The sequence below is a fragment of the Loxodonta africana genome, chromosome 14 (genome assembly GCF_030014295.1).
Source record: "Loxodonta africana isolate mLoxAfr1 chromosome 14, mLoxAfr1.hap2, whole genome shotgun sequence".
Lineage (NCBI taxonomy): Eukaryota > Metazoa > Chordata > Mammalia > Proboscidea > Elephantidae > Loxodonta > Loxodonta africana.
In genome coordinates, this window is record NC_087355.1 from 36552550 (window position 1) to 36577528 (window position 24979).

General features: G+C 39.5%; 1 protein-coding gene across 1 annotated transcript; it reads left to right on the forward strand.

Moving 5' to 3' along the window:
* The first annotated feature begins 263 nt into the window (after positions 1-263).
* Positions 264-21937, forward strand: CA2 (carbonic anhydrase 2). The gene is made up of 7 exons (XM_003408241.4): positions 264-411; positions 1736-1933; positions 11293-11411; positions 12112-12204; positions 13644-13706; positions 15302-15457; positions 21016-21937. Exons 1-7 carry the CDS (start codon positions 378-380, stop codon positions 21133-21135), a joined length of 783 nt encoding a protein of 260 aa, XP_003408289.2. The 5' UTR covers positions 264-377; the 3' UTR covers positions 21136-21937.
* Positions 21938-24979: the final 3042 nt, after the last annotated feature.

The following is a 24979-nucleotide window of genomic DNA, read 5'->3' on the forward strand; positions in this document are numbered from 1 at the left end:
CCGCGAGCGCCCAGAGCTCGGAGGCTGGCCGCCCGCCCGGGGGACCCCGGGCCCGGGCCGCGAGCCGAGGACAGCCGGGACGACGGGAGAAGAGCTCCAGAGCCGGTCGAGCGCCCGCCGAAAGGGTGTTTTCCCCGCCCCCAGCGCCTCGCCCGCCCGGCCCGCCCCGAGCGCAGGGAGCTCACCTCCGCCTGTCACCTCCCCCCGTCGCCTGGGTCCACCCGGGGCCCCCTCCCCCGGGCCGCCCCCGAGTACCAAGTTGGCGGGAGCCTATAAAAGCCCTTGGCGGCGCGACCGCCGACACACCGTGCAGACAGCCGAGCAGCCGCCGCCAGCCCCGCGCCAACTCCTGCTCTGCCCCGGCCGCCGGCGCGACCATGTCCCATCACTGGGGATACGGCAAGCACAACGGTGAGTGCGCGCCGCAGTGGCGAGCCGCGCGGCGACCCGGGCCCCGGCCCGCTCCGCAGCGCCCGCACCGGCTGTTTACCGCGGCCGCGGGGATCCCGGGAGGCTCAGGTGCGCTCCGGGCGCCCGCCCCGCCGGCGGCTCTCTGCGCCGCGGGTGCCCCCATCGCTGCAGCCTGGAGGCCACTGTCGAGGAATCCCGCGTCCGGCAGCGGCGCTCGGCGCCCTGGGGAGGGGACGCGCCTCCCCGACCTCCGGTTCCCACTACTGTCCCTCCCGGGTCCCGAGCCGGGGACCATCCTAACCGGACCCGGCAGGAAACGGGAAAGGCTGTAACGGAAAATGCTAGTTCTCGATCTCAGAGAAATTAAGGAACTCCCCCCTTCCCCCCGTCAGTCTCGGCACCACCTGTGGCCAAGGCCTCACCACCAACTGTCCCGGGGAATTTTCTCGGGCTGGTTTGATTTCTTTCCGTTGATTTTTTAGTTTTTCCTGAATTTCTCCATTTCCAGTGTTAGGGGGGTCATCAGAAACAGGGCTTTATCACGTCCACAGATCTGGGTTCTCCGATGCCAGCCCAGGGAAGGGAAAGATGCGTCTGGGGCTGTGAGACCCCCCCCAGGTGGTGTGCGGCTGTGGGACCCCCCGGTGATGTGCGGGTGGGGTACCTCCCAGGTGGTGTGGATTCTGACTTGACCATTAAATGAGGGGTGTCCGGGCTGAGCAGTGACTTTGTTCTTCCATCCAGACTCGGAGAGCCAGGAAGCAAGGGAGAAATCCGAACCTGCTAGAATGCACGAGTGTTGCATACCTCCAATCCTAATAACAAGCCCTGACATAGTGTCTGCGCAATTTCAGTTGCTGCATTTCAGAAAAACGACAATAAAAATAGCTAGTATTATATGGCACTCACAATTTGTTCTAAGAGCTTTCCGTGCATTGATTTTATTTCTCACAACCTCTCCATACTGTTCCGTACCCGTAGCCGTTGAGTCGATTCATAGCAACCCTAAAGGACAGAGCAGAATTGCCCCATACAGTTTCCAAGGAGCACCTGGTGGATTTGAACTGCCTACCGTTTGGTTAGCATCCGTTGTACTTAACCACTACGCCACCAGGGTTTCCAACCTCTCCGTGAGGTAGATGTTATTATTACCCCATTTTACAGGTGAGAAAACTGAGGTGCAGAGATTGTCTTCCCAAAGCTGTTACATGGTGCCACCAAAATTGAAATGAGGTTGATTGGCTTCAGAATCATTGCCCTTTTCTAGAGCTTCTATGTGCCCTTCCCCACACAGGGGGATTCACGTGTGTCTTCTTACCCCCAGGGCCAGAGTTCTGGCATGAGAGCTTCCCCATTGCCAAGGGCGAGCGCCAGTCTCCTATTGACATCGATACCAAAGCAGCCAAGTATGACCCTGCCCTGAAGCCTCTGTCCATTTCCTACGAACAAGCGACTTCTCGGAGGATCTTGAACAATGGTCACACTTTCAGCGTGGAGTTTGATGACTCTCAGGACAAATCAGGTCAGTGTTTAAAAAATAACTTGAGGCTTCTAACCAGTAGTTGTTTCCCTTGCTTAAGGTGAGGAGTCGGGAGCAGCAGCAGAAAATCCCCTAATACTACAGTTTGTCTCAGTATTCTAAGATGCCACTTGGATAATCTTCGCCGAATCCCAGACTCTGAGAAGTAGGCTAATTACTTTGAAGTGGCTGGGACTGTTTCTCCATTGTAAAACACCTGACTCCTATGTAGGGCATTGAAGAACTGGATATGACTGCGTAATGTCGCAAAAGGCAAAGGCCCCTGGCAATAAAGATCAGCAGTGATGAGGTTTACAAATACTGAACTTTGAAGATTCTTTCTAAAATATTTATTTTCAGTGTTGATGCCTGTCCAATAAAAAGTATATCTTAATTTTATCTTCAAAGTAGTAATGAGAAGGGTGATAAAAGCCTGACTAATTTAAAATATTGAAATTGTTGGAGACATTATGTTTATGACTATTTCTCAGTATTGGGCTAGCGTGATATAGTTGGCAGTGTAATCTTGCCGTCTACCCAGATATTCATTTCGCTAACGAAGATGTTTTAGAGTTGGTGCACATAGCTGACCTATTACTGACAAAACCAATTACCGTAATTTATTTGTAATAGAGCTGTTTACAGCATGTCCACTGAATGATTCTTTTTTCTTATTTACAAATAGGAGAATAATCCCATTCAGACATAGTAGCAGACTTCTTTGCCGACTGGTTGATTTAATTGCCAGTGCCCTATTTTCCTGAGTGCTGTCCTCTGAAGGTCGTTGAATGAATGGTGCTGCAAACCCATTATGTTTGGTGGCTGTGCAGGGGTGGGGGCAGTTGGAGGGAAATGAAAAAAGATAAGAAAACATGCAATATCGCTTCAAAGTTTTGGAGTAATGATATTATACACTATCATTATGCTCAATATAGTCAAGTGGACTGTTGTTTTTCAGTGGCTATATGACATATAGTCCCTGGGTAAGCGAACGTTCATCTCACTCAGTTGCTAACCGATAAGTTGGAGGTTCCAGTCTACCCAGTCCACCCAGAGACACCTTGGAAGAAAGGCCTGGCAGTCTACTTTGGAAAAAATTAGCCGTTGAAACCCTATGGAACAGAGTTTTACTCTGACACACATGGGATTTCCATGAGCCGAAATTGACTTGACAGCAACTGGTTTATATAATATATTCAGGCTAGTATTGGAAAAAAAAATTTTCTTCCCTCTTGACCCCACCTTTAAATTCTTTTTTTTTGACATTTGGCTTTCTGAAACAATGATTCAGGAAGACAGTTCAGTGGGGGAATAATATGGAGATCATTTGAGAAATATTTTCAACCTACTTGTGTCCTGTGTGGACCCTTCCCCAGTGTGCGTGCACACACACACACACACTCACACATTCTGGCATAGTATCGTGAGTTATTAGAATCAGGTTAAGGATGTACACTGCAGATAGTCCTTAAGTCCTTCTCAAGCATGCCTCTTACCCCAAAGAAACAGTGGCCAAATTATTTCAATTAAATATAAGGCAGACAATTTCTTTCTTCCATGTAAAGAATATATTCATATTTAGATTATAATATGGCAAGGTGAAAGGTCATGGAGGTATTGTGCATATGGAAAGGTTGTTACGAAATTACACGTTCAGTTATTATAAAACCAAAAGAGGTAAACTAGTCTGTAGCTGTTAACATTTTTTTTTTAGTCACAGTGAAAATATGTGTCAGTGTTTGCCAGTAAAAATTATTGTTTTCAATGATATGTACCAAATTATATACCTCACTGGATGCTTAGTCTTTTTTTGGAACAATGAGAAAACAAATGTCTAATAGATGGAACCAAATATGGTAAATTACTTACAAATTTGGTAATGAAATAAATTGTTCCAGTAATATATATCTAGTAACATAATAACATAACATATATTACAAAAAAGTGGATTTTAGCATATAATATGGTGGCTGCAAGTTCCAGCTTTGCCACTAACTAACCCAGTGACCCGGGGAATGATAGTAACTTAACCCAAGTTTGGCTTTTCTTGACTGTAAAATTGGGGTAACTGTAGTATCTTCCACAGAGGAAGGATTAAATGGGGTATATTGTCCATCTGTTCTTGTTGAGTGCCGTCAAGTCAATTCCAACATCTAGCGACTCCATGTGACAGAGTAGAACTGCCCCATAGGGTCTTCTAGGCTGTAATCTTTAGCCCTGGTGGCGCAGTGGTTAAGAGCTCAGCTGCTAACCAAAAGTTCCGCAGTTCAAATTCACCAGCCACTCCTTAGAAACCCTACAGGGCAGTTCTCCTCAGTCTTACAGAGTTGCTATAAGTTAGAATCGACTCGATGGTAAAGTTTGGTTTTCGGTTAATCTTTATGGAAGCAGATTGCCAGGTCTTTCTCCCCTGAGACACTGGTTGCGTTCGAACTGCTGACCCTTAGGTTAGTAGCCTAATGATTAACCATTGCACCACCAGGACTCCTTGTTTTCCATCTAGTTATTATAAATAAATAAAAAGACGGCACTAATACCAAATGAAATGCAAGATGAGCTAAGCATCATAAGGGTAGGATGGAGGGGCTGATCTCCCTCCTGTATCCTCAGAGGCCTTCCTGGGGATACTAAACTAGAAAGACAGAGAAACAATAAACGCCAACATCACTTTACAAAGTACAAAAAAAAAAAAGGAGGAATGTCAAGGAACTGTGGAAACATGAAAGAAGCTTAGGAGTCTGCCTGAATTAAGACAAGAAAGATTTCCAGGGTAAAGAAGGCTTACGCTGAGGCATGAAGCATTTTGATGTTTTGGAGGAGACTCCAGGCAAAGGGAAATAGGAAACACCAAAGGACATTAAGACAGTACAGTATGTGTTCTAGGCAGGCAAGTAGGTATAATAAAAACAAGGATGAGGGATGAATACTAGAAAGACTTCCTGCCCTTTATGTATATTAAAGACTCCTTTGTAATTTTGCCTATGTCTCTTTAACATTTTCAGTTGTTTAAATCAAACGAGTTTTTTCTACCCTAGAATACAGAATATATTAAAATGTTGATAATAAGGAAAAACACATCTACAGAATAAATATTAAAAAGTATACCCTGGCAAAAAGCATCCTTTAGCTTTTTTTTTTTTTCTTTTTAAGAATTCTTCACTCTTAAAGCTAGAACAGTAGAGATATTCTAGCGAAACCCACTTAAAATAAACATGAAGAAACGGAAGGCTAGAGAGTTTAAATCTCATTTCTACTTTGTTGTGGTGAGACTTTAATGGGAACCATTGAAAAACAGAATGTGAATAGGAATCTTTGAATGATAACCATAGCTGACATTTAGTTTATATATATCTTGTTTTTAAAAACTGATGTATTTTTCTGGACACTTATGTCTAGAAGTAATGTATGCCTTTTGGCTACTCCGTTTGTTTTAAATCAACAATTTAAAATATCTTTTTGTTAGGAGTTATTTTTATAGTGTTCATATTTTAAGATATCCATTTCATCTTATTTCCTGCATTTAAATGCTTCACTTCATTTACATCTTTTTTTTTTTTTTTCCCCTCAGTGAGATCCCAGCCTTCTAGAGATTCTCATAGATTCAGGTTTTCGAATATGTGCTAAATGTTATACCCAAATTTAAGTACTTGGGTATCAGGAACTGACCTAAACCCAAAAACCAAACCCAGTGCCGTCGAGTCGATTCCGATTCACAGCGACCCCATAGGACAGAGTAGAACTGCCCCATAGAGTTTTCCAAGGAGCTCCTGGTGGATTCAAACTGCTGACCCTTTGGTTAGCAGCCATAGCACTTAACCACTAGGCCACCAGGGTTTCCGGAACTGACCTAGTTTAGCTTATTGCTTTGTTTAAGCCTGGAAGAATCATAAATGCGGAATTAAGAGCTTTAACTGGAAGCTTGGGTTAAAGTTCTCATCAGTCTCCTAAATTCCTTTAAAAATAAGCCACCTTAAATTAATGTGAAAACTCACTAATCCCGTTAAGATTTTTTTTAATTATCGAAAAATAACTCTCCCTGCTTGAGATTTTTATTATGCACTTTATCTGGGAGAAAATAACCATCAAATTATTAACTCCTACTACCTTCTTAACTTTTATTAATGAATTTAAAACTCTTCTGCTTGTTGCCAAGTTAGGGACAGATAACACTGAAAACTAATGTTTCAATTATTAGGCCAACACTCTGTAACTCTCGTCTCTTTTTTTTTTTTTTTTAAGAAATTGTAATATTTTTGTTTGTTATTTCAAGAAAAGAGGAGGGAGGAAGCTGAATGAGTTTACCTGCATACATTTCAACCAGATCCTTCATTATGTGTATGACACAATGGATCTTAATACCTGAATCCTGCTTAAGTTTCAGGGACTTGTTTTTGGAGCATAGAATCTTCCTTCCACAGGCCATTGTAAGTTAACAGGAAACCTAACAAGAGAAAGGAATGATCATGAACATAATTCTAAGTAGCTGTAGAGCTGACCAGAGTTTTCTAAAAACACAGTAGTTGCGTTTGTGTCAATTGTTTTTTTTTACTCCTGTGTAATTGTCGTCTAGCTGAAAGTAGCAACTTCTTTTATCTCGAATTTTGATTGTGTTTACTCTGATGAAAGCGACAGCTAAACATCTCGCTGCTTTCAAAGAAATGCAATGTAGGCGTCTTTTTCTCAGGTTTGTCTCCTTGGCATTCGTTTTCTTAACTTTAGTGTGTAGGCCTAGGGTTATTGGGTGCTGCCAAAAGGCAATAAAGTAGTGCTCGATTTCAGTATTTTCAGATTATTTGTAGAGAAGATTGTTCAACTCCTGGAAATGCTGCTGCCTTTTTTTTTTTCAGTAGCATTTATCCATTTATTTTATTAATAGGAAATCGCTTAAACTTTATTTTTAAACTAAGAAATAATGGGGTAAGTTTATTTGTATTTTGCATTTAAGAGAGATTCTTCACATGCAGGTCTTTAGTTTATTTTGGATGCATCTTCCATTAAGTAGTAATGGGAAGTCATTAGGAAGAAAAAATTTTAAAGAGTTGACGTTTCAATTTGTATAGGTAGTCTGATTTATGCCAGCAATACTGGAGTGAATCTCTTAATTTTCACAAACGACATGTAATATAATAGTATGTGTAACTGATGACCAGTGATAAAAATTAAGCTCAGCTGGAGCTCTTGGTGTTGCAATTTGAATTTACATTAAGCTTTGGGAAGTCTCGACAAAGACTTTAGAAAACTCCACTTATATATCCCCATGTCTTGTGGAACACGTTTCTGTGATACAGGAAATCACTGACTCTTTAAAGCCCCATAATATGGCTGGATTTTACAGAGAAATAATATGCAGTTGGCTATTTCTGCTAACTTAAAAATATTTTTGCATTAGAAAGATAGGTTTCATTTTAAATTTGGAAAATGGCATGTAGTAATCAAAATAAGTGATTAAGTGGAACCAGAATGTAGCGTAAATCCCTGTCTTTTAACCAAACTGTTGTCATTTCTATTTCTCAAAAGGATATATATATATACGTATATATGCTACCTTTATTATTAGAGTTATGGCCATTTATTATCATAACAATGTTTGCGTGGCATTCATTGACTAAATTCTATGCTAAGCATTTGCTGAGGAATAACCAGCTAGCTATTTGAAGAAGGTCAGGAATGCTGCTTTCTCTATTGATTAAAATGTAAGGATTTCATAACCTTTCCTAATTACAGTGGGGTTCTAATCTACATGGCAGCATACTTTTATTTTAACTAAAACAGGGACCTGGTGATAGTAGATTAGCACAGAATGTGTTTAATCATTGAACCCAGAGCATTTTTTAGTATTAGCAAGCCTCATTTAATAAAAACTGATAGCACTCTTCCCTAATTTGAAACGGTTTCTGAAACAAGTAAAAATTCAAATGGCTTCTGAAACAAATAAATTAGGATTGAATTTTAAGGTCTGTAAAGGAGAGAATAAGAAATAGCAATAAACTTTATTCTGATTGGAATTTAAGGTCCTGGTATGATTCCTCACGGTGTTGAGAGGAGGGGATACATTTAGAAGGATCAGTTACCTCAGATGCTTCATGTGACTTTATTTCATTAATTTTGCCATTTGGTGGGGAGTTGAGGATGTTACAAATGGTGTTTGCTTGTTATGATTGTGCAGTTGGTTAATAGCTTTTGAAAGCTATTATAAAGGATTTTTTTCAGTATCATTTTCTTTCATAAACATGTATTTCATTCTTAGGGGTATATTATTATGAAACAAATGGGAGGGGAGTTCTTTCATTTTCAGAAAAGCCTAGTTTTGGGGCTAAGGCTAATTTTTCCCTTAGAGAATTAACCGATAAACTTGTACAATAAGTAGTTTTATGTTTCAAGAGATGTGATTTGAATCAGAATACATCACAATTCATTTTTCTTTGAAAGATCTGTTATAACACCATTCCTAATTTGTTTTTTATTTTTTCCTTTTTTCTCCTGCTTGTTGTAAGGCCGGGCTGGCAACCAGAGGTCATGCTATCAGGAGCCGTACAAAGGCCCTACTTCTGAGTATCTCCCACCCAGTTTTATCTTGTACTTTGAATAGATGAATGGGTGTTCCTATTATCTAAGCATATTTAGGTAAGGTGTAAACAAACTTTGTTGTACAGACCTCCTCCCTTTGTTTTGCAAGGCCAAAGTAAGTTTTAGGCTCATTATTTTGTGGAATTATAAACCAAAGTTAGTAAATTATATTTGTAGCAACAAATGTTTTAATCCCAGTTCTAGAGAACTAAAGTTGTAACTAAAGTTTTAGAGCTAAACTATTTTAAAAATATTTGTTAAATTCCATTAATACATGTAAGTTAGGCAAAGTTTTATGTCTGGGGGGAGAACAGTAATTTTCTACTGGTTTCAACTTTTATTTTCTAGTGATTTCAAGACAACTTATTAGACTACAGAGAATTATCTGTTCTACTATTCAGGCATTAATGTAACTTTGTTACAGTAAAATCAATACTAGAAATCACGTTCTTAAACTACAGAGAATTATCTATCTGTAGATTATTAAGAATGATTTCTACTAATAATTTTACTGTAACAAAGTCAACGTTAATACCTGAATGGTAGAATCATGGAATGGCTGTTTAAGTTAGAACTTGGAGATAATAGAACCTGATACATTGCGTATGGTATATGATCAATAAATTCTTGATCAAAAAATTCTTGGATCAATAAGTTCTTGGAAATAATAGAGCCTGATACACTGCATATGGCAGATGATCAATAAATTCTTATGGAAGTAATAAATTAGTGTGCCCATTTTACAGATGAGGAAATTAAGGTCAGAGATGTTAAGTAAAAAATTTTAAGGAAACAAACTCTGGTACATACCCACAATGGAGTATTGTGCAATGATAAAGAACAACGATGAATCTGTGAAGCATCTCATAACATGAATGAATCTGGAGGGCATTATGCTGAGTGAAATAAGTCAATCACAAAAGGACAAATATTGTATGAGACCACTATTATAAAAACTCATGAAAAGGTTTACACACAAGAAGAAACAATCTTTGATTGTTACGAGGGAGGGGAGGGCTGGGGGTGGAAACACACTAAATAGACGATAGATAAGTGGTTACTTTGGTGAAGGGTTAGGTAGTACACAGTACTGGGGAAGTACAAAACTTGTCCAAGGTAAGGTTGTGGAAACTCCATAGACATATCCAAACTCCCTAAGGGACCAAATTGCTGGGCTGAGGTTCTGTTGGGACCGTGGTCTCAGGGAACATCTAGCTCAATTGGCATAACATAGTTTATAAAGAAAATGTTCTACATTCTACTTTGGTGAATAGCATCTGAGGTCCTAAAAGCCTGTGAGTGGCCATCTAGGGTACCTCACTGGTCTCACCCCCTTCAGGAGCAAAGAAGAGTGAAGAAAATTAAGATTCAAGGAAAAGATTAGTCCAAAGGACTAACGGACCATATCTACCACAGCCTTCACCAGACTGAGTCCAGTATAACTAGATGATGCCCGGCTATCACCATTGACTGCTCTGACAGAGATCACAATAGAGGGTCCCTAACAGACCTGGAGAAAAATGTAGAACAAAATTCTAACTCAAAAAGAAAGACCAGACTTGCTGGCCTGACAGACACTGTAGAAACCCTGAGAGTATGGCCCCTGGACACCTTTCAGTTCAGTAATGAAGTCACTCCTGAGTTTCACCCTTCAGCCAAATATTGGACAGGCCCATAAAACAAAATGAGACTAAAGGGGCACACTAGCCCAGGGGGAAGGACTAGAAGGCAGGAGGGAACTGGGAAGCTGATAATAGGGAACCCAAGGTTGAGAAGGGAGAGTGTTGACATGTCTTGGGATTGTTAACCAATGTCGTAAAACAATATGTATACTAACTGTTTAATGAGAAACTAGTTTGTTCTGTAAACCTTCATCTAAAGTACAATTACAAAAATTTTTTAAATTTTAAGGAGACAAAGCTAGTTAATAGCAATGACAGTCCAAATTCTAAGGAATTTGAGAAGCCTGTGTAAGGACATTTAGATTTTATATTGTAAAGATCAACAAAATACCTATTATTTCACAAATTCTGATATGCAAGAACTGGTAACAGAGGTTAGCAAAGCAGGTTGTAGGGCAGCCATTGAGCCACGGTAGAAGAGAGGTTCCCATGTTTGCAGGTTGTGTGCACCTGACCAATGCTTTGGCAGGTAGCTGCATGGGCACTTTTAGTAGCCCCACTTAAAGTTTCCTCTCTGAATTGGAATCTATGACTCCAGTACATTGTGCTCAGACAACAAAAACGAAGGAAGCATGAAACCTTCAGCCAACACAAGTAAGGACAAAACTAGTAGAAATTATTTTGTTCAGTCAGCACTGTGAACTAAGCCCACGTCTGGACTAAACTTTCACACAGAGCAAATGTTATAAAGGTATAAATTTGGTACTATAAAACAGGATTAAAGATTGTAATGTTTACTAGTGTATATGTTTCCCTTATGTATGTACACATATGATTGTGTGTATGTTTGTATACGTATGTGTGTATGCATGTATATTGTTGTGTGTGTGCACATGTGTGTATGTGTATGTGTGTAACAGAGGGAAACGTTGTCTGCTCCTGCACCATCCTAATGGTCGTTGGTATGTTTGAGTCCATTGTATGGCTGCTGTGTCAGTTCATCTCATTGAGGGTTTCCCTTGTTTTTGCTGACCCTCTATTTTACCAGACATGATGTCCTTTTTCAGTAGTTAGTCTTTCCTGATGACATGGCCAAAAGAAGCCTGCCAAAGTCTCGTCATACTTGCTTCTGATTGTATTTCTTCTAAGACTGATTTTTTTTTTTTTTTTAAGTATTGAAAGGTGGACCCTTGGAAGGCACTTATAGGTTGATACAGTTTCACTTTCACTGGGGTTCATCTGATGAACAAGGTTCTGAGCACACTGTGGACAAAAAGAAATACGCTGCAGAGGTAAGATACACTTGTTTTTCTTTCCATGAAAATTTCCAGTTTCTTCAGAAATTGATATTTAGCCTTAATTTCAAAATAAATCTGGTTTTGTAAGTTCAGTTCAAAGTAAGTGAACCAAGTCTTTTACAAAGAACCTTCACATTTGCTTCTTATAACCTTTATTTGAAATATTACATTTAAGGGCTGAGAAACTTTTTCTGCTGCCTCCAAAGACACCATTTGTACACACACACAAAAGGCATAATTGTACAATTCTGTTAATATAAAGGAGCCCTGGGGGCCCAGTGGTTAAGAGCTCAGCCGCTAACTGAAGGTCGACAGTTCGAATTCGTCAGTCACTTCTTGGAAACCCTGTGGGGCAGTTATACTTTGTCCTGTAGGGTCGCTATGAGTTGGAATGACTCAATGGCAACGGATTTGGTTTTTGGTTTTTTTGGTTAACATAAAACTAGAAATGAAGTTTGGATCTTGCCTCAAAAATAGGCATTTCTTAGAATTATTGATGAAATTATTTACTATTATGCCAAGTAGTAGATAATGAGAATTAAAATGAAGGACAAGTTTGTATTTAAAATTATTCACATTTTCACTTTCTTTAGCAACCTAGTTATGAAGAAAAAGTTATTGATAAAATCTGTGGTCTTTTATTATGTAAGTCATTCATAGTTTATTTGTGATTTTTTCCCTCCTATGCCTTCAGCTTCACTTGGTTCATTGGAACACGAAATATGGGGAATTTGGAAAAGCCGTACAACACCCTGATGGACTGGCAGTTTTGGGGATTTTTTTGAAGGTTAGTTGATAGCCTAATTTTTTTTCTCCTGTTTTCAAGAAAGATTGTTCAGATAGGACATTCATAACAAACAAGATAGCCTACAAAAGAGCCTGGGAAATGCCTTTGACTTTGAAGCATTTTTGGTCTTACTTCCTCCCTCCATATTTACTTGAGGAGCCCCAGTGGTGCAGTTGTCAAAGCACCTGGCTGCTAATCAAAAGGTTGGTAGTTCGAACCCACCAGCTGCTCTGTGGGAGAAAGATGTGGCAGTCTGCTTCTGTAAAGATTTATAGCCTTGGAAACTGTATGGGGGCAGTTCTACTCTTTCCTGTAGGTCCATATTTACTAGTAGCAGTGAAATGGAGGACAAAAAGACAGTTCAAGAGATATTTATTAGGTACTGTTTGGATGTGAATGTGAAGGACGTAACAGAGAATAGTTTGAATAACTGACAGGGTTTTTTTATTCAACTGAAACCTTTTGTTGTTGTCTTGTGCCATCGAGTTGATTCTGATTCAGGGCAACCCCATATATTACAGAGTAGAACTACTCCATAGGGTTTTCTTATCTGTAATCTTCATGGAAGCAGATTGCCAGGACTTTTCACACCCACCGCCAACCTTTTGGTTATCAGCTGAGCACCTACTATTGCTCCAACTAGAGACCTTCAACCTAATCCTAGATAGGACTGTTTTACATTAAAAAAAAAAAAAAAAAAAAGGCCAGTTGCCCTTGAGTTGATTTGGCTCGTGATGATCTCTTGTGTGTCAGATGCTAAATGAAGGTCAGGTTTTGAAGAGGTAAAGACAGTAACTCTCTAGTTTTGGAGAAAATCAGATAACAGTGGGAGGTGCAGGTGGAACTGCCATCTAACAGTTGTCAAGGGGCTTGGAGAATATTCATGGGTCCTGAATACATATGTGAAGGTGGAAGGTATGGTTATCTATGAAATCATACAAGGAAAGCATGGGGATAGAATAAAGCTGCTGAGGATGCAACTCTGAGAAACTCCAAAGTACATGCCATTTGAGGTAGTGAAACAGGTGCTAATGAAATGAATAAAAAGGAATACAAGAGTAAAGGGAAATTCAGAGGCTGGACAGGATAAGGAAAACAAAAGTGTAGGGAACTTTTAAAAGGAAGATAGACAATAGTGTAAAATCCTACAAGATGTTTAAGATAACACTTGAGAAGTATTTTTTGGTTATGATAGTAGGAAGTCAGTGGGGACTTTTAAAAAGGTTGTTTCAGGGGTGGAAGCAGGGCAGGTTGGAGATTCACTGCAAATTGGACCATCTACGACACCGGTGTAATCACGTGAAGACTGATGGGTGGCATACATAAACCGATGGATTTTGGTTTGGTATATGGAGAAATTTTATGACAGAGCTGCCCAAATCAAAATTAACACAGTACCAACTGTATTATGGTCTCTTGTCCCTTGTGTTTTTCTATAGATTGGCAGTGCTAACCCAGGCCTTCAGAAAGTCGTTGATATGCTGGATTCCATTAAAACAAAGGTAAAGTTGAATTTTCTGTCACTTCCAAAAAAAATCCATTGCTGTAGAGTCAATTCCGACTCTCAGTGATACTCTAGGACAGAGTAGAGCTGCCCCATAGGGTTTACAAGGAGCAGCTGGTGAATTCGAACCGCTGACCTTTTGGTTAGCAGCCATAGCTCTTAACCACTGTGCCACCAAGGCTCTTCATTAAGTACCTATTTCGAATAGCCTATTCATTTTCAAAAATTCTTTTGATCAAATTGAATAAGCTCTTTGGCATGTGATGTTTGGATGACTAGTAAATAAAGATAAAACATTGACTATATAATTCATTAAGGTCTTCTGTATCCAAAAGTTGATCCTAATACTAGTGTAATTCTGAGACTTGTGTTTAATCTTATCTCCTAGCACTCCAACATCTATATGTAAGTTACAGAGAATCTTAAGGTGGTTGCAAGGAAGCTGAAAGGGGCTCTGGCCAAATTATTCACTTATTCACGTAAAAAAACCAAGCCAAACCAAACCCAGTGCCGTCGAGTCGATTCCGACTCATAGTGACCCTATAGGACAGAGTAGAACTGCCCCATAGAGTTTCCAAGGAGCGCCTCGTGGATTCAAACTGCCGACCCTTTGGTTAGCAGCTGTAGTGCTTAACCACTGCGCCACCACTTATTCATATAGCAAATATATATTGAGTACTTACTACATGCCAGTTAGTTTGCTAACCCAAGAGACACAAGGGCGAACAAGACAAACAAGGCCCTGCCTCATGGAGTTTTATGTTCTATGACTTCTCTGAATTTGTCTGGCCTGTGTCTAAATCCTCTTACAGCATGGCTCTGCTGAGGTCACTGAGCCTTGGCTTAAACGTTAGAGTCACTTCCCATGATGGAAATCCTTGCTTTATAAGGCTGCTTTTCAAAGGGAAGTAGCATATATTTTCTGAAATACTTGTACATTATTTCTAGCTTGACCCCTTGAATCATACAGAATAAACTAGTCCCCCTTCCAAATGACCCTCCTCCATCCCTAGCAGCCCCTTACCCCCAGGCTAATTATCTTCAGCTCCCTTTAACTGTTCTTAAAAGACATAGTTCTGTGTCTTTGAAACAAGTTTGTCACTTCCAGTAGCTCATTCCTGTTTACATCTATTGATTCAAAAGTGTAACGTGTAGAACTAAATGTACTTTTAAGTTCTGACCTGGCTATCAAAGAGGCTAGCAGGACAATCGCCTCCTCATCAGAGAAACTGTATTTCTGTTAAACAGCAACTTAAATTATATAATGGCAGCAATCTAACTTTCAATACTGGATATGATCAGTCTATGACTTAGTGGGATATGTAAGAGATTATTTTAGAGGACAAGATGAGAAATGGACATATGAAAATAATAATCAGATTTTCTTGCTCATATCTGCCAGTCTCTATTTTCAAGTCAAATGTCTTCTGTTAATTTTTTTCATTTCATCTGCCAGTGAGTATGGAACCTGTCTTTAAAAAAAGCTTTATGGCTGTCAGAGGGGAATAGCCTTATTTACATTTCCTACTCTCCTGCCTTCTTCTCCTGCGATCATTGGCATTTTTAACCTGTGTATTTGTTTGCCTTTTTCAGGGTAAGAGTGCCGAATTCATTAACTTTGATCCTCGTGGCCTCCTTCCCAAAAGCTTAGACTACTGGACCTACCCAGGCTCACTGACTACCCCTCCACTTCTGGAGTGTGTAACCTGGATTGTGCTAAAGGAGCCCATCAGCGTCAGCAGTGAGCAGGTCGGTTTCTAATGAGAGGTCTGTAGAGAGAGAAGGAATATTTACTCCAGGCAGAATAGGTTAGCCTTTGGAGTCAGACAGACCTGGGCTTTAATCCTTCTTCTGCTGCTCCTAGCTGTGGCACCTAATGCCTGTAACGGTGCCCAGCAAATAAATGGCATTCAATAAATACTTGTTATTAACCACAGTACCTCAGGCAGCTTGTTTAGTCTGTAAAATTGAATAGCTATTGTGAGGATTAAATGAGAAAGATGTCTGTCATCTAAGAAATGCTGTTTTGTAACCTATGATGAAACCGAGGCCCAGAGAAACGAGATTTTGTATTCAAGGTTACATAGATAGTAGTGATAATTTCCAGCCCAGTGCTCACTCACATCAGAACTCATTGCAATTTTATTTATATCAGGATGTGTTTTTCAATCCTAAAGAAGGCAACAGTCATCCCTTGGAGAAAAGTATCTATCAAAACTCACCCTGCGTTGGTTAGAGGCATAGACCAGAGACCCCACATTTAACATGCAGTGTAGTTTGTGATGTCCAAGCGATTAATGCAGCTAAGTCACTGAGTATCCACGGAATTGGGTATAAATGAATTTTTCCTAGACTGTCTCCATCAGCCCACTATTAAATGTAGAAAATGAACATTCCTTAGTAGGATCCCTGCATAATTCAACAAGATTTAAGCCTACAAATAGAGCTAAAACATTTTAACATTGAATTTGGAATCATTCAAGTTTAGAGCTGGAATGTGCAACAGGGATCACATTGTCTAACCTTCTCATTTTATAGATAAGCAGTCTGAGGTACAGGGAAAGTGCTGTTCCTGTGTTCTGTGTTTTCATTTAGAATATTAACCTCTGAGTACCACAATATTTTATATCTTTCTGTGAAGGAAATCTACTTCTAACAGTGAATATTTAAAAATTGTTATCTCAAAGTGGACCAAAGAAAACCAGTATGCTTGACTGGTATGTGACTTAAAAATTGGCCTCCTAGTCTTAAAATATTTGAGCAGTCTTCTTGAAGTAGTAGCATAAGAAAAGATTATAATGCCACTTCTTATTTGTAAGTGTAGTGTTTGAGTTTCAATCTACAGCATGAAAATTATTTTTCCTTCCTTCATGGGGAGCAAACCACCTTTGAAATCCATAGCCTGACATTGAGCGCTGTTATAATGAATGATTTATTGTGTACCCATACATACACCCATACACACATAAGTACATATAAAATGAAACCAAACCCACTGCCGTTGATTCCGACTCATAGCAACCCTGTAGGACAGAGTGGAACTGCCCCATAGAGTTTCCAAGGAGTGCCTGGTGAATTTGAACTGCCAACCTCTTGGTTAACAGCTGTAACACTTAATCACTATGCCACCAGGGTTTCCTAAGTACAAAAAAAAGGTAAGGGCAATTGAGCCTACTTCATTGGTCCATGTACACCGAATTTGCCCTTTAAGATAGAAACTGATGTTAAAATAGGTATATTAACCGTGTCTATGGGCAAAATACCGATAGGGATATTTTTCATATCATGTAACAAGGAGTCAAGAGGTAGGGAAGTACTCAGTCACTACCTCAGAGTTTTATTTCCTGCTTTTTTTTAATTCTCTTGGCTTTGCCTCTCCTGTCTTGCAGCTTCATCCTTAAGGTGGTTGCAAGAGCAGTTTGAGCATCACAGCCAGATACAACCATGCCCAAAGTGGGAAAGGATTGGCTCTTCCATTGGTTTCCTAAGAGTAGGGAACCCTTTCCAGACCTTTATCTCAATGGCTAGACTTGCTCCTTGGCCACTTCTAAACCAGTCTCTGGCAGGGAAATCTGGTCACTGTTATGGATTGAATTGTGTCCCCCAAAAATATGTGCTGTAAATCTTAACCTCTATGCCTGTGGTTGGAGCCCTGGTGGCGCAGTGGTTAAGAGCTTGGCTGCTAACAAAAAGGTTGGCAGTTGGACTCCACAAGCTGCTCCTTGGAAACCCTATGGGGCATTCTACTCTGTTCTATAGGATCACTGAGTCACAGATGGCTCAATGGCAATAGCCCCCCCCCACCCCCCACCCCCCGTTATGCCTGTGCTTAGAATCTCGTTTGGGAATGGGTTGTCTTTATTATGTTAATGAGACAGGATTAGTGTAGTGTGTGTCTTGATTCATTCTCTTTTGAGAAATGAAAGCAATTAGACAAGCAATCGAGAAGCAGAGATGGGGGAAGAGAGATGCCAAACCACATGAAAATTACCCAGGAACAGAAGCTCAAAGAGACAAGGACCTTCGTCCAGAGCCAACAAAGAGAAAAACCTTCTCCTAGAGCCAACACCCTGAATTCAGACTTCCAGCCTCCTAAACTGTGAGAAAATACATTTGTTAAAGCCACCCAATTGTGCTATTTCTGTTATAGCAGCACTAAACCTACTGCCGTCGAGTCGATTCCAACTCATAGCGACCCTATAGCACTAAATAGCACTAGGTAACTAGAATTGGTCGACGTTCAACCATTTCAGGAGGTAACATATGATCAAGAAACAATGGTACTGAAGGAAGAAGTCCAAGCTTCGCTGAAAGCATTGGTGAAAAACAAGTCTCCAGGAATTGACAGAATACCAACTGAGGTATTTCAACAAATGGATGCAGTGCTGGAAGTGCTCACTCATCCATGCCAAGAAATTTGGAGGAGAGCTGCCTGGCCAACTGACTAGAAGAGGTCCGTATTTGTGCCCATTTCAAAGAAAGGTGATCCAACAGAATGTGGAACTTATCAAACAGTATCATTAATATCACACACAAGTAAAATTATGCTGAAAATCATTCAAAAGCAGTTGCAGCAATACATCCACAGAGAACTACCAGAAATTCAAGCTGGATTCAGAAGAGGACGTGGAATGAGAGATGTCATTGCTGATGTCACATGGATGCTGGCAGAAAGCAGAGAATACCAGAAAGATACTCACCTGTGTTTTATTGGCTGTGCAGAGGCATTCAACTGTGTGGATCGTAACAAATTACGGATAACATTTTGAAGGATGGGAATTCCAGAACTCTTAATTGTGTTCATGAGGAACCTGTACACAGACCAAGGGGATACTGCATGATTTAAAGTCAGAAAAGGTGTGCATCAGGGATGTATCTTTTCAGCATACTTATTCAATCTGTATACTAAGCAAAAACTCTGAGAAGTTGAACTGTATATATGAAGAAGAATAGGGCATCAGGACTGGAGGAAGACTCATTAACAACCTGTGTTACACAGATCAAACAACCTTGTTTGCTGAAAGTGGAGAGGACTTGAAGATCAGACTATAGCCTTCAGTGTGGATTACACCTAAACATAAAGAAAACAATCCTCACAACTAGACCAATAAACATCATGATAAAAGGAGAAAATATTGATGTTGTCAAAGATTTTATTTTACTTGGATCCACAGTCAACACCCATGGAAGCAACAGTCGAGAAATCAAATTTGCATTGGGCAAACCTGCTGCAAGTGACCTCTTTAAAATGTTAAAAAGCAAAGATGTCACTTTGAGGATTACAGTGTGCCCAACCCAAACCATGGTATTTTAAATTACCTCATATGCATGTGAAAGCTGGACTACTGATATTTTGAATTACAGTTTTGGCAAAAAATACTGAATATACCATGTACTGCCAGAAGAATAAGCAAATCTGTCTTGGAAAAAGTACAGCCAGAATGCTCAGCAAGGATGGCGAGACTTCGTCTCACACACTCTGGACATGTTGTCAGGAGGGACCAATCCCTGGAGAAGGACATCATGCTTGGTAAATTAGAGGGTAATCAAAAATGAGGAAGACCCTCAACGAGATGGATTGACACAGTGGCTGTAAGGATGGGTTCAAGCATAATAAAGATTGTGAAGATGGTGCAAGACCGGACAGTGCTTTGTTCTGTTGTACATAGGGTCACTATGAGTCAGAACTGACTCGATGGCACCTAACAACACACAGATAACTAAGATAGTCACCATGGTGCTTGAAGACCTATACACATTTATCCCCCTGAGGATTAAGGAGAGGGCAGATGTATGCTAATGAGAAAATATGGGGGTGGGGAGGGCGGGTGTTAGTTAAGCAATAGAAAAGGGTTTGCTACATTCTTCCACCTTTCTTTTCTATACTCAGGCTTTATATCTCTGATGCTAAAATAATGAACCAACTTGATCAGTGTAAGAATCTAATTCATTTGGCAGGGTGAAGAGTAGAAATCAGACATACTGGTTTGGTAAAAAATTTCATTTGATAGCACTTCATAAACAGATTCTAAGTCTTTCAGATTACTGGAATTCTGTTGTAAAAAACCAGTCCCCGGGTGCCATTAGAGATTTCCTTGCATTGCATAAAAATAGTCATCATGTATCTTATCACAGCTAAGCTGTGTTGAAGTTGACTTTATGGAAGTGATTAAGGGTATGTTACTGGACAGCAAAGATCAGGTTAAAGTCTTATTAATTTATTAAAAACCAAACCCGTGGCTGTCAAGTCAATGCTGATTCATAGCAAACCTATAGGACAGAGTAGAGCTGCTCCTTAGGGTTTCCGAGGAGCAGCTGGTTCGAACTGTCAGCCTTTTGGAAAGCAGCCGAGCTCTTAACCACTGTACCACCAGGGCTCCATTTATAAGAGCCTATATTAAAAAAAAAAAAAAAAAAATTATTTTTTATTTTATTTTATTTTATTTTTTTTTTTGTGTTACCACCCAAACCACTCTCTTCATTTAGATAAGGCCTTGCTTAGGAAAAGCAAAGCACCACTTGGGGAAAAAAGACCTTGAAGAGGTGGAAGACAGGTTGAGGGCTGCCTGTGTCACAGATACGGGCCAGGAAAGTGAAACAGTCTAAAAGGGAACAAAAACTAACCATCGGTAAGGGTTTGAAATCCCAGCTTAGGCAGATTCATTTTTATGTTTCTATATATTTAAGCAAAGATGCCAGCTCATCACCCTCCCCTGGAGCTTGCAGATCCAGGACAGCTTTATCTTATTGTACAGATACTGTAGTTTGTCCACCTTGGGTCAGAAAACAAAACTTGAATTTGGATCTAGAATTATTATTATTCTGAATCTCAGAAGTTTGATTTTACAGGCTTTTGATGTTTGGTTTTAAAATTAAAAGAAGACAAACTCATTGAAAAATTCCTTCTAATGACACCAACAGTTTTATACATAAATCTTGTTTGTTATGTTAAAAACATACATATATATATAGGAAACCCTGGTGGCGTAGTGGTTAATTGCTACAGCTGCTAACCAAAGGGTCTGCAGCTCAAATCCACCAGGTGCTCCTTGGAAACTCTATGGGGCAGTTCTACTCTGTCCTATAGGGTCACTATGAGTCGAAATCGACTCGATGGCGCTGGGTTTGGTTTTTTTGGTTATGATCTGTATGTAATTATATACCTGTTGAGAATCTAATTGAATTTTCGTCATTGACATGGTACTGTGAATATCAGGGAATGTATTTCAAGATATAACACAGGCACTCAAGTGAATACTAACGTGAGTCATTTTTTTTTTTTTTTAATTTTTAATTTTGTCTTCTAGATGTCTAAGTTCCGTAATCTTAAATTCAACGAGGAGGGTGAACCTGAAGAACCGATGGTGGATAACTGGCGTCCAGTTCAGCCACTGAAAAACAGGCAGATCAAAGCTTCCTTCACATAAGATGGTCCTAGAGCTCGTGTCCAAATACTGAATCTTCGCGTTTCCCTTTAGTTTAAGCAGGTCCCACAGTCAGAGTCCAAATAATGAATCTCTGGGTGTTTCTCTTTAGCTAAGCACAAATCAACATTGGTGATTTGGACTCTGACTGCTTTCCATCTGGTTTTTTAGACCCTTCATCTCTCACCGGACTTAATAAAATGTGAAGAGCTGGACCAGTTGTCATGCTTGACGGAATCGCTGTGGCTGGTGCTTTGTTTAACAGCAGTAGCTTTTCTGTAACAGAGAATAAAATACAAGGAATAGGAATACAATACCTTGTTTTTGTCCACAGCACACAGGGTGAAGAGGACTTGAAATCGTTAACTAAAACGCTGTTTTAAAAAACTAGGAAAGCAGTGGTTGAGAGCAAATTCTTCTGAGGTAAATTGAGCTACTTGAGGTAAATCGGGTAAAATAGTCATGATTCTGTGTAATGTAAGTCAGGTAAAATAAATGTTCATGATTCCAAGACGTTATATTAAAAAACTTTTAAAATTCTTATATATTTATAGCAGTGTTACCTTAAATATAATTATGTTGCAATTTAGTGACTTTTGAGTTACCAAGATGCAAATGAAGTATTATCTGTAAAAATTGTTATAATTATAGTTGTGATACAGAGTATATTTCCATTCAGATAATATATCATAAATTAATAAATATTGTATTTTAGATATATTCTCTAATAAAAAAAAATCAGAATTCTGTTTTGAAATATTTTCTTGTATCCTGGGCGAGTGGGTAATGAGGGAATAGCAAATGTCTACTTTTAGCATTCATATGACTCCTTCTATTCCATTTGTTTTTTGTTTTTTTGATTCATGTAATAGGAGTCTCCATAAAGGGAAAAATCCTGAAGGTCATTTTCTATGGGCATACTATTTGCCAAGCACTGTTTTAAGGGCTTCTAGAATATTAACTCATGCAGTCCTCATGACAAGCCTCTGAGAATTAATCCTGAAGAGCAGAGAGAAGTGCTCACATTTAAAAATAGTAAAGGTAGAGAAGGGGGAGGAAGGAGGTACATGCTGAATCAACATGGACTGCATGGAAATCCAATCGATAAAAATCCATTTCATTCATAGAGGAGATTCAGATGATTCCCGAAAGTAAAGAATAGATTGGATCCTAGAAACAAATTCTACCTATTTAAGAAAGGAAAAGAAGAGAGGGTAAGATTTTATGGTCTGACAGAGACTGGAGGAACCCTCAAAACTACGGCCCTGGATGCCCTGCTAACGCAGAACTAAATCCATTCCCAAGGCCCACTTCTCAGACAAATATTAGACAGGCCTATAAAACAAAAAATCAGTATACATGAGGAATGTGCTTCTTGGCTCAGTCAAAGATGTGAGACTAAATGGGCAGCTCCTGTCCAAAGGCAGGATGAGAGGGCAGGAGGGGACAGGAACTGGACGAATGGACACAGGGAACCCAGGGTGGAAAGGGGGAGCATGCTGTCCATTGTGGGGACTGCAACCAATGTCGCAAAACAATACATGTATAAACTTCTGAATGAGAGATTAAAGAGTAGTAAATTCACACTAAAGCACAATTAAAAAAAAAAAAAAAGGATAAATGAAATAAAAATCTCCAACTCTTATGCCTGTATCCTGACCATGGAATACTTGGCTAATGAGTCATTCTGGAAAACTGAGTTTAGCATACCACTCAGATTCTACCCTTCAGGGCATAAAAACTCTTTGCTACTTTAGACAGAAATTTCTAAACTGATTGACACTCTTACCTGCTTTTCCAAAGAATTACACTGAGATTTATACAGGAGAAGGATCATGAGCTTCAGAGTTTGAAGACTTGTTTCGAATACCAGCTCTTCCCTATCGCTCTCATCCTTGGTGTAAGGAAAGGATAACATTGAGGGTCGTTACAACTGTATAAAGTTTGGTGCATAGTAGAGATTCAAAACTTGCAGCTGTTTTTACTTTCTGGAGACCTGGTGGCACAGTGGTTAAGAGCTATGGCTGCTAACCAAAAAGGCAGTTTGAATCTACCAGGTGCTCCCTGAAAACCCTGTGGGGCAGTTCTACTCTGTCCTTTAGGGTCACTATGAGTTAATATTGACTTGACAGCAACGAGTTTGGTTTTGGTTTGATCTTACTTTTTCAAAAATGATTTTGTCAACCATAACTTTAAATTTTCTTAGTTGTTTCCTGGGATGAGCATTCACCTCTAATTTATTGTTTGAATAAGAGACTCGAATAACAACTTTAAACAGAATTGTATATAAACTAAAAGCAAGCCTTCTCTGGATGAGTTGCTGGGAGCCACTTCTGAATACATAATGAAGAGTTCAATTCACGAATATTTTCACGTATTGTTTTCCAGCTGTATGCTGGACCAGAAACTTGTCAACAAGTGAAGTCTATATGTAGATGGATTATTATGTACTTGGTACATAATAGATGACATTCAAATATTGATTGAAGTGAAAATATTTTATATTTGTATCACTCTCAGCCAGAATTAAATTTAATCGGGAGATACAAATGTTTAAAAAACTTCTGAGTAACAAAATTTTTGTTGTATTTATAATGTGCCATAGATTATCCTTATTTTTTTTCTACCAAAATATTCTTTGAGGTAAAGAAGTATATATTTGTAGGACTCAGGCAGAGCTTGAAGCGGACCATTGCTTCTTTAAATTTCTGTGTTTTATTAAATTTATTAAAATTTTACATTCTACTTTGTACTATAAAACCACATTCTTTATTATTTTTTTTTAATTGTGGTAGGATAGAGGTAACAAAATTTGACATTTTGGCCACTCTTAAATGTAGGACTCAGTGACATTAATTATATTCACCATGTTGTGCTACCATCACCACTACACATTAGCTTGTAATATAAATGTTTTAAGTGGCTTACTACTAATAAAATTTGCCCCTGGGAAGTATGTACCATGTTTGCCCTGCAGTGTAACATTGCCCCTGCTAATCAGCTGCACCCTGTAGGACCCAGGTAGCCCCTGCTTGAGATGGACATGTAAAATAACATTGAGAGTCAGGAAAGAACAACTTAATATTAAAGCCTTAGGATTTTTATTATATTTATTTCTCATGGACAATCAGTAGTTTTAAATGAAGTGTGCACCTTGATACCTTAATGGATATCGTTATTGATATTAGTGTGATTTACATTTTTTAAAGCTTATTTGAATTTCTCTTCTGCATTTCATGGCTAAGACCCTAACTCTGTGAAATTATTTGCACTGAATTAGAAAGGAAATAACATAAAAGATACTGTGGTGGGCTGAATAGTGACCCTCTGAAGATGCCCACTCCCTAATCCCTAGAACCTGTATGTTGTCTTACATGGTTGAAGGGACTTTGCAGATGTGATTAAATTGAGGATTTTGAGATAAGGAGCTTATCCTAGATGATCTGGGTAAATCCAGTGTAAAATTACAAGGGTCCTTATAAGAGGGAGGCAAGAAGATCAGAGGCATGAGAAGGCAATGTGACCGTGGAAGCAGAGATTGGAATGATGTGACACAAGCAAGGAATGCCAGTGACTCTAGAAGCTGCAAGAGGCAAGGAGTAGATTCTTCTCTGGAGCCTCCCAAAAGAACTAGCCCTACTGACACCTTGATTTTCGCCTTATAAGACTCATTGCAGAGTTCTGACCTCCAGACACGTAAGATAATAAACTCATATTATTCTCAGTATTCAGTATGTAATAATTTGTTACAGCCACATCAGGAAACTACAGCAGATACTGAAGTCACATGGAAAATCCATGTGAGAATAAACTGTGGATGGCCAGAAACTCGCAGTCCAGACTCTTA

Excerpts from the sequence above, each read along its gene's own strand:
- CA2 (XM_003408241.4), top strand. The coding sequence starts at position 378 with ATGTCCCATCACTGGGGATACGGCAAGCACAACG. Across the intron at positions 412-1,735 it reads GGGATACGGCAAGCACAACG|GGCCAGAGTTCTGGCATGAG; the intron begins GTGAGTGCGCGC and ends TCTTACCCCCAG. Across the intron at positions 11,412-12,111 it reads AAAAGAAATACGCTGCAGAG|CTTCACTTGGTTCATTGGAA; the intron begins GTAAGATACACT and ends CTATGCCTTCAG.